The sequence below is a fragment of the Phoenix dactylifera genome, chromosome 16 (assembly GCF_009389715.1).
Source record: "Phoenix dactylifera cultivar Barhee BC4 chromosome 16, palm_55x_up_171113_PBpolish2nd_filt_p, whole genome shotgun sequence".
In the NCBI taxonomy this organism is placed as follows: Eukaryota; Viridiplantae; Streptophyta; class Magnoliopsida; order Arecales; family Arecaceae; genus Phoenix; species Phoenix dactylifera.
The window spans coordinates 9,014,343-9,024,342 of NC_052407.1; the positions used below are offsets into that span (position 1 = coordinate 9,014,343).

The 10,000-nt window shown below is 41.2% G+C and overlaps 1 protein-coding gene across 1 annotated transcript; it reads left to right on the top strand.

Annotated features, from left to right (window-relative positions):
• Positions 1–210: 210 nt before the first annotated feature.
• Positions 211–8,581, top strand: LOC103700820 (E3 ubiquitin-protein ligase APD1). Its single transcript, XM_026802121.2, has 8 exons — positions 211–432; positions 533–759; positions 846–948; positions 1,090–1,149; positions 7,167–7,393; positions 7,497–7,566; positions 7,662–7,953; positions 8,037–8,581. The coding sequence occupies exons 1-8, from the start codon at positions 336–338 to the stop codon at positions 8,188–8,190; spliced, it is 1,230 nt and encodes a 409-aa protein (XP_026657922.1). The 5' UTR covers positions 211–335; the 3' UTR covers positions 8,191–8,581.
• The last annotated feature ends 1,419 nt before the right edge of the window (positions 8,582–10,000 follow it).

Below are 10,000 nucleotides of genomic sequence, written 5' to 3' on the forward strand. Positions count from 1 at the left end.
GCGCATAGTAAGCATTTTTTGATTTGGTTGCTCCAAGTTGTCTCCAGTCCCCCAAGACTACTCCACCAAAGGGGAATGATCGGTCTCAATTGACAGGACCGTTGAAACCACAAATGGCCTCTTCACTTTCCCCATGGAAAGCTTTCCCTGCCACTACTATTGCACACCAGGAATGTTAGTTGGAACATGCCTACCGGTCCAACGAACTCTCTTCTTACTTCCATTTGAAAGACCAGTGGCTCAATCTCCTCTGCATCTCTTCTCACACCCCTTCAGCTCTCCATTCTCTCCGCCACCACTCCTTTCCAACCAGCAAGCAACCTCGAGCACCTCCGATGCCGCGCTATCCCCCCTACCATCACCACTTACCTCCTCACCAAGGCCAGCGCAAGTGCGCTCAAGCCCTTCTCCTTCTTCTTGTTTGGATATGGGGCATGTAACTCTTATCCTCTCCTTTTTCATTCGATCACTCTCAAACACACTTTCTTTCTCATTGCTTCCCTTCTCTTCTTCTCTGAACTTTGAGGTACAGTGGCTATGGGCCTCCGTTATGGTTACTACGGCAAACACCAGCTTGTTTTGGGACCAAACTCGTCGCGAATGATGAAGACCAGCTCGCTTTTTGTAGAGCAAGTTCAGGTGAAGGATAAAGCTAGCCAAGGGATACTGCTTTATGGGTTCAAGGAGAGACCAGAGCTTAGCTTGGAAACCAACTGGACTGTGTCGAATCATTTGTTTGTCGACTCTTATGATCGCCAGGTACGATCTCTGTTTTCATTTTTTTTCCTCATGACTGAGTCGACTGGTGCTGGTCTTAGCGAGTAGGAATTTGTTGTGGTTTGTAGGGATTCTCCATGTGGTTGAACAAAGGGTCCAGGATTTGGATGGCATGGGAGGTGACCCATGGTGGTGGAAGCCATGAAGACATGCTTGTGGTTCTGATCAAGGGTAAGTGCTTCGTGGTATGGTTCCTAGTTGACTCTAATTGGCGCAAGAGCTCGGTAATTTAGTATGAGTGCATATTGATCTTTCTTTTTTTGCCTAAATAAAAAATATTGCACTCGTTCTTGTGCTTGTGTTTCTTTATAGGAGAACAGAACTTGAAGGAGTTGCAGAGATACTACCCAGGCTCCCACGTTGCTGCTGAAGGTGAGTAGTTTTTTTTTGTAACTCTCTTTTTCTTTTGTTTTGGGGGTTTAGCTAGATATATATTCTTTTCACTAAGTAGAGCCATCTCGATATAGACAATAAATAAAAGAGTACAGCGACTAATTAGGAGCATATTTATTAGTTTATAGCTGTTCGGTTGTTCTCGTTTTGCCCAAATTGACAAGTCATAGAACTTAAAGAATTAAATTTTATGAAATTTCCCATTTTTCATAAAACCAGTTGCAGAAAGAATTATGTTTCATGATTATTTGTTTTAGAAAAACCCTGTGAAGAAGAGCTCTTTAATGTGTCGACAAAATTAATGAGATCTTGAGATCACATACTCTATCTTGTATCTATCTATCTATCTATCTATCTATCTTCTTCTTCTCTTCCTTCCTCCACCCTCTTTCCTTCCTTCTTCTCTTCCTCCTCTTTTCCGAGTAATTGTCTATGTTGTTTGAACTAGCTAATGCTGGTTTTGCTGAAGTTTAGAATTTTTATATAGCATAACTGCATAAACCATCATAAGAAAATTAAAACTTCTAAACAATTAATCCCCTCATATCTTAACATTTTCAACAAATTCATGTGAAATTCCTGCTGATCATCTGGTGGTTGGTTACTTTGCATTTCTACTTTTATAGAAAGTGTGAATCTAAATTTAGAAGTTTGCTGGGAGGTTCTATGCAAAAATGATAAGACATTTAGGACATAAACCATTTGTGGCATCCTTCACCATATTTGTAGAGGTTTTAAGGTTTAAAGATATAAGGTGTTTCCTAAATATTTAACTTGAGTAATGTTTGCTTCATTTATCTGAAATAGCTCTCTGTGCCCCTAGATTATACTTTTTTTTAGGAAAAAAAGAAAAAGAAAAATAACCTGCTGCAATAACTTCCAGAAATTTGTCACAGTAGTTACACATCAGCAATTCACGATGGATCTATAGGATATTAGGGACTGTATGCAAATCGAACTCTTTTTAGAGCAAGTAGAAATGAGAGCACCTAAACTAGACTAGTTTTTATACATTTTGTGTCCCACCCTTAATCCTAGAATCATAATTCGAGGGCATGACAAATTGACAACCGTCATATATTTATAGGTCTGCCCTTATAAGCGTGCAAGACATGCTACCTGTCAATGAATTCAATATAACTTGAAAATTATATAATTTATATATAGGAGAAAGTGTATATCAGAATAACTAAACTATTAATTCAAGATATCACATATATTATAAACACTACTGTTCCTGGAAATTGGACCCGAGGGTGACTGCGGATCGAGGAAGAGGAGCTCCGGCTATGGTGGTGTGGTGGCGGACGGCTGTCTCCAATGGACCTGCAAGAAGCCTGTGACCGGGGGTTCCGGCACAGGCCCTCCGATGCTTAAGTCAAAGAGGGGCTTTTAATGGAGAGAAGTAATAGAGAGAAGCAGAGTATGGATGTATTTTCGGTCGGGGAGGAAGAAGAGGTCCCCTGCCTAGATCTCTCCCCCCTTTTTATAGGAGGGGGTGTAGCGGTTACCTGTGATCGGGCGTGATTGCGCGAATCAATGAGCTACCATAAATGACCCGAGATTTTGGGCTAGCTGGCGATCCATTGAGATCGTTTGCATTCAAATGTTGACAGCCGTTGAGATGGAGATCGCAGGATTTGATCCCAGAGATGGAGGGCTTGATTTTCGGTGTAGTGGGGAGGTCACTTTGACTGGGTCTTTCTTGGCCTTGAGGTCGATCGGGCTCAACTCTGCTGAGACCATGCCTGCCAAGGTCATGTCGAGATCGAGGTCGTGAGCTATGTGGTTGTCGATGCCGAGGCCAAGCGCTTTGAGGTTGGGTGCTCTGAGAGTATGCTTGCTGTCGTCACATTCGTCATCAAGTGCCGGCGATTTGACTACGTGCTTTGAGTGATCCATTTTTCCCCCAACACTACTCCCCGACTTCTGAGTTCGAGCCGTTCACGAGCTCGGACGAAGGAAGTAGCTATTTCTGTCATGCCGGCAAGGTCAGGCGGCTTTAAATTGTTCCGCCATTTTGAGCGCTTTGGGGGCATCTTCAATGAGAGTATGAGGTAGTGGCTTTTTGTTTTTCGAGGCGGTTTCGAGCCGTGGGTTCATGATGAGGCTCCAGTATTCGACGAGACGCTGCTTCGATTCTATTTTTAAAGCGACGATCTGATGTTGATACGCTGATTCGGTTTCTGAGGTTCGCACGTGGTGCGATCTGGATAGGAGGCGTGGCTTGGCCTTATCGATCTGAACCGTCGGGAGGGTCTATATAAACCCTGACATGGCCCTAAAAACTTTTATTTGGCTGCCGTAGTTTTTGCCTTCTTCCTCTTTCACCTTCTTCATTTTGCTTCTTTTTTGTTGTTGTTCACATTTTCCGGAGGTGCCTCTGAGTATTTTCTGGAGGTTTTTCCCTTCCATTTCTAGTCGCCGGCGCTTTCGACGGGGACCACGGTAGGTTTTCCACCCATGCTTGCTCGGAGGCTTGTTCTCTTTTCTTCTTTTTCTTCCTCGGTTTTCTTTTCCTTCTTCTTCATTTGTGAGTGGAGAGGATGTCTGGCGGTACTTCATCTCCTACTGGGGCTTCTTCTCGTGAGAAGGAGGTCGGGCCGGAGGTGAGCCATGGCCCGGAAGGGGTCGGGTCGACCCTGACCTTGGCAGAATTGGATGCGCTTCGAACCCAATTTCCATTTCCACGCGGGTTCACGCTTGAGTTTGCAGGGGTGTGGGATAGAGTCACGAGGCCCCCTCCAGGTTGGGTCGGAGTGTACGTGGACACCCTTCGGGCCAGCCTGAGGTGCCCCCTACACGGGTTTGTGAACGAACTCTTAGAGACGTATCGTCTCGTCCCAGCACAGCTCGCTTCGAACTCGTCGAGGGTAATAATGGGTTTCCTATCTCTCTGCCTTGCTCACGGCATACCGACTTCGGTCAATGTTTTTCGCGGGTGTTACATGTTAAAGTCTAACCCCGCAGACGGAGGGTGGTTGTACTTTGCCCTTCGGGGAGGTAGACCACTCTTCCGAGGTGCTCTTTCTTCCATTCGTAGGTGGAAGGAGAAATTCTTCTTCCTTTCCTCCGAGCTTCTGTGGGGGTTCAACCCGACGTGGGGCTAGCCGATTATCAAGGCCAATAATAGAGCTCCTGAACTAACCGAGGGCGAGCAGAGAATTCTTCAAGCTCTTCATTGTCTAAAGGGGGGTATCCTTCTGAATGACCTCCTAAGCGAGGAGACTTTAAAGCGCCCAACCTCAGAGCACTCGGCCTCGGCATCGACAACCACAGAGCTTCACGACCTCGATCTCGGCATGACCTTGGCAGGCATGGTCTCAGCAGAGTTGAGCCCGATCGACCTCAAGGCCAAGAAAGACCTAGTCAAAGGGACCTCCCCACTACACCGAAAATCAAGCCCTCCATCTCTGGGATCAAATCCCGCGATCTCCGCCTCAACAGCTGTCAACATTTGAATGCACACGATCTCAACGGATTGCCAGCTAGCCCGAAATCTCGAGTTGTTTATGGTAACTCATTGATTCACGCAATTACGCCCGATCACAGGTAACCGCTACACCCTCTCCTATAAAAAAGGGGGAAAGCTCTAGGCAGGGGACCTCTTCTTCCTCCCCGGCCGAAAATACATCCATACTCTGCTTCTCTCCATTACTTCTCTTTATTAAAAGCCCCTCTCTGACTTAAGCATCAGAAGGCCTGTGCCGGAACCTCCGGCCACAGGCTTCTTGCAGATCCACCGGAGATAGCCGTCCGCCACCACACCACCATAGCCGGAGCTCCTCTTCCTCGGTCCGCGGTCACCCCCGGGTCCAATTTCCAGCAACAACCACCATAAGTTATACCACAGAGTTTTTTCTTCTAAATTTTACAAGCCAAAACTTCTAATGTTTAAGTTATTTATACATCATCCAAAAAATATTATAATATATATATACTGATCAAACTAGTTTTACTATATGCAAGAACCGCCTTACCTCTAATATTTTTCCAAAATGCTGATATCATCTAGTCTCTAGACCTTCGATCTGAAAAAAAAATACATGAAGATTATGAGCTTCACAACTTATTAAGTAACAAGTATACTTTATAAAACTAGTTCAAGCCATATTAATAATGCAATTTAATTAAATCACATAAGATATGATACATCTTTACAAGTAATATTTATAACATTTATTATCAACGATACCCACATACCAAAATTACATGTCATCTTTTCAATAATATTGACAAAAAGAATCAATACATCACAATAGAGTCTAATACAAGTCCAATATCATAATCATACTCATATTTGTATACTCGAACTTAGGTATCTAATCCTTTTAGCCCTGACTGCGGCACATTTATACCCCTATGGCTCATGTATCATCACAATTACCTCCATGGTGGGGTCACCACGATGTCCTCCATGGTAGAGATCACCAGGATTATCCCGTGGCGAGATCGTCACACTACATCCTTGTGGCAAGGTATCATCACAATCATCCCCGTAGCAGGGATCATCATACAATCAAAGTCCAAACTCATACACAGGATGGTTGAGAGTCAGATGATACACGCCCTTATATATATTCAAGCATTTATTTTCTTTTATGAAACTATTTTGAAGTGTACAATCAAATATGCAACATTCATGATGTTACATGCTTGATCTAATCATAATAGATATCATCATCCAATTTAGTTAACAGCACTGAAATCACCAATTAATTATCCATATTTATAGAGATTTCATACACAGTTAAATTTGAATTAATCCTAATCATTGGTACTATTTTGAATGACAAGATAATTTTTAATTAATTCTCATTAATTAATATAAAGTGCATATGCTACTTACCTCGTAAATGTCAACCACCAGGCATTATTCTAAGCACCTCTCTTGAGTTTCTTAGGACCTAATAATCCAAAATCACATACATATATCGAATCAATGACATGATAATATTTTAAAATTAATTTCTAAAAGTTCACAAATTTTCAAAATTTTCTCTAAAATTTTTAAAAATTTTAAAATCATAATGTTTACAGTAATTATCACTATAACAGGGAATTGGGCGACTACCCATTGTGATAGGGTTCTCAAAAATTTTAAATTTTTTTAAAAAAATTTCAAAAAATTCTAAAATCATAGTGTTTACACTAATTATCACTATAGCGGGGAATTGGGCCACTAACCTTTTTCTGTATCCTGTGAGAGGATGAGAGTTGGTACAGTAAAGATCCTTCTGGAGGCTAACTCAGAGAGAGAGAGTGAGGGAAGCATGGATAAGAAAAGATCTCTTTGCCTGCTACACACGCACACACCAAGGGAAAGGAGGGCGGAGATAAGTGGAGAAAGAAATAGAGGGAAATGAAGAGGAGACGGTGGGGGAGAAGGAGGACGGAGAGATGAGAAGAGGAAGGAAGAAGGAGGGTAAGAGGGAGAACGGAAGGGGCGGTGTGCTTGCGGGAGAGGACTAAGGCGTACAAGAAAGCGGATCGAGGGTGGAGTTGGCACGGCAAAGAGAAAGAGAGGGCACGAGGCCACGGCCCAGGTATCACACTTTGTCGATCCAATGGACCAACCCACCTTGCTTGCATTTCTTGATGCTTCCAATAAAGTTGATACTACATGTAGAAAATTTATCATAATCAAAACGGATCGAAATAAACTTACTTGTTGTAGATCGGATTGTATCACCAATTTTCAGTCGAATCATAAGTCATAAGCATAATTACAGTATCGAAAAATACTTGTTGATCACAACTCAAGAATCTTTTTTTGTTAGAAAAATATAGAAAAAGATTACTCTGCTTTTTGATTTTTCTTTGTACGTTGGTAGTTATGAGATATCCAACATGTATCATTGAATGATTGTTTCCCTTCAAATAAAATGGATCGGGTTGACCCGACTCCAAAAACCAATACTACATTTAATTGGCAACCGGTATGAAAGTATAATTACCGCTTACTAGTAATAAGCTTCCTCTTTCTGAATGATCAGGCAATAGAGAAGCAGAGTACACCATTGCTGAAGATGATAGTTATTATTTCGGTGTCGTGAATTTATCTCCTCGAACAATGGTGTTAATCATGAAGGTTAATGTTACATCAAAGATATACGATATCAGTCGAGCAAGCAACATATGTTCCACAACCGATGGTTTGTGCAAGCTTGAGCTCCACCTTCCAAGCACTTGCTACTACGTGTTAACAACACCAAATACTGATGTAAGATTCATACCATCTCACCATCAACACCAAAAACTAAGAATTTATCAACAGCTGTGTCATAAGGAAGGAACTCTAATGTAGTCGTCGTCGTCTTCTTTAGATGCCTATCACGGTTTGGCAAGTCGAACTTTCTTTTGTAGCACGGCTGGTCTCATATTTAGTGATCACAGGTAGCTCCAATCTCCAAACTTCCAGCCATTCTTTTGTATTAAGTATCAACGAATCTACCACCTTCTTTGATTTGTTATTTCCTATGATCTTGCAGGGTTTATCGTGGTTATTGTGTATATGGTTTTGAAATATCTCGGAGCTTGTGATTCTGAGCAAACGTTACAAGTGCAAGTGCAAACAGAGGCGACAGAGACCGATCCAATACTACCAAGAAAGGAGATGCCTTGCACTTATGGAACAAATGAAGAGGAGCCTGAATCGAGTTCGTCTTCCTCTTCGGAAGACTTGTATGATGGAAAGATATGTGTGATTTGTTATGACGAAAGGCGCAATTGTTTCTTTACTCCTTGTGGGCATAGTGCTACTTGTTATACGTGCGCAAAGAGGTAAGAGATCATATGAATACGTAGTTGGTGAAATAAAATACAAACGAGTATTTCAATCTTCTTTTCTTGTGTTGGTTTTCCAGGATAATGGAGGACGAAAACAAGGTGTGTCCAATCTGTAGAAGGCTCATTCATAAATTAAGAAGATTGTTTAGTTCCAGAGATGATCCACAAAGTGCAATGGCGAAGGAGGAGGAAAATCTTAATTGTGAACCAAACAATATCCTGAGGGTATAACCCCTCATTTGTCTTGGGGAGATTCGTTGTTTGAGTCTTGGAAATGTTTCCCAAGTGTTCGGCCTGGATCATTTTTCCAACTGAATTTTCCCATCTTCCGCAGTAAAGGAAAAAAGATCTTCACTTTGAAGATGGCAGTAGTTATTTGCATTTCAGATATCCATCACTCATAGAAAGTAGAAGAAGTTTATTTTGAGGAGAAAGGCTCGTAATTTACAATTTATATTGCATCTCAAAAATAGATATCAACCATGTCATGTATGTGGAGCTTTTTGATGATCAATCAAGTGACAAGACATATAGGTCAGGCTCAGCCCAATGGTTTGGTGCCCTCAGTTATCTTGGACAAAGTTTGATACAGATGGAATGCTTATATTGCAAACTTTGTGCATGCTTCCCCCAAAAAAACTGTGCTTGTGTGTACATGGACATAGAGTTATTTCTAAATTATAATATAAACAAATCATATCTTAACCTTATAAAAGTTTGATATACTCTCGAGCATTTAAGTCAGGTTGGCAACGATCCGATCCAAAACAATCCAATCCCATCCCACATGGACCTCAAAGATGCTAGTATTTGGTTCGTATAATCTATATCCAAGCGTTTGTGCCTCAAGCCTATACGATTTTTTTTTTTTTATTTTTTTTTTTTGTGAAATGGATGTATATGGATACAGCCAAAAAAAAATAAAAAATAACAGATTTCAAAATGCACTGGGCAACTCTCTCTCCTCAATCCAAAGAGCATCTCCAAAGTGGTTGGCCATATACGAGGCCACCCAATCCGCTGCCTCATTAGCCTCTTTGTACACATGCTTTGTCAGAAAGGTCATTCTGCTACAGACCATAGTCCGAATATCTCTCAGCAGCAGGTGGAAGTCACTCACACCATCCATACTCTGCTAGATCCAGTCAATAACCGTCGCTGAATCGCTCTCAAGCAGTGCAACTTTAGCCTGGAATCCAGACCTCTTATGATAAAGCCGGCACCTCTCCTCCTACTGCCATTCAGTACGCATCTATCGAAATTAACTTTAAGAAAACAGAGGAGTGGAGGCTAGCCTATATGCTTTAACCACATGTATGGATACGATAAGATATGCTCGTGACAAGATTTGATGCGGCAATGTCAACTATATTGAAATGATGAGTCTATCCATTATCTAAAGTATGATCAGAGTTGACTAGTTTGGTGATATTTAGACTCGGGAACAGGAGATGGATATGATAAAAAGATATCGATACTACATGATGATGCAGGCTATTATTCCTCCAAAAAAGAAAATGCAAGCTAATTTATTTTTTTGAGTTAAAAATGCAGGCTATTTTAAGAAGATGAAAGAAAAGGAGGAAGGACTATCGAGAGATTGTATGTACATGTGGACATTGAGTTGAGATTTTATAGTAGTACAAATAAATCATATATTACTCTCATCTACTTTGACAAATTTGGTTGTCTAATTAGATTGGGCTGGCAACTTTCAAGTTCCAACCCAATTAAACTCAAGAAATTACACTTGCGGAGACAAGCATGATGAAAGTTCACCAAAGTTATACTTTTTTCAAATGAAATTTTTTTTTGTCATCAAATTTTTTGTCACTAATAATCTCTTTTATTATAGTGCAAATACCAACCATATCATGTATACATATAGCTTTTCGATGATCAATCAAGTGACAACACATGCAGGCTGAGCTTAGCCCAATGGTTTGGTGCCCTCAATTATCTTGGACAAGATTCTAGATTTTTCTCCTACCATACATGTAAGTTTGATGACAAACTTTGTGTATGTTTCCCTCAAAAAACT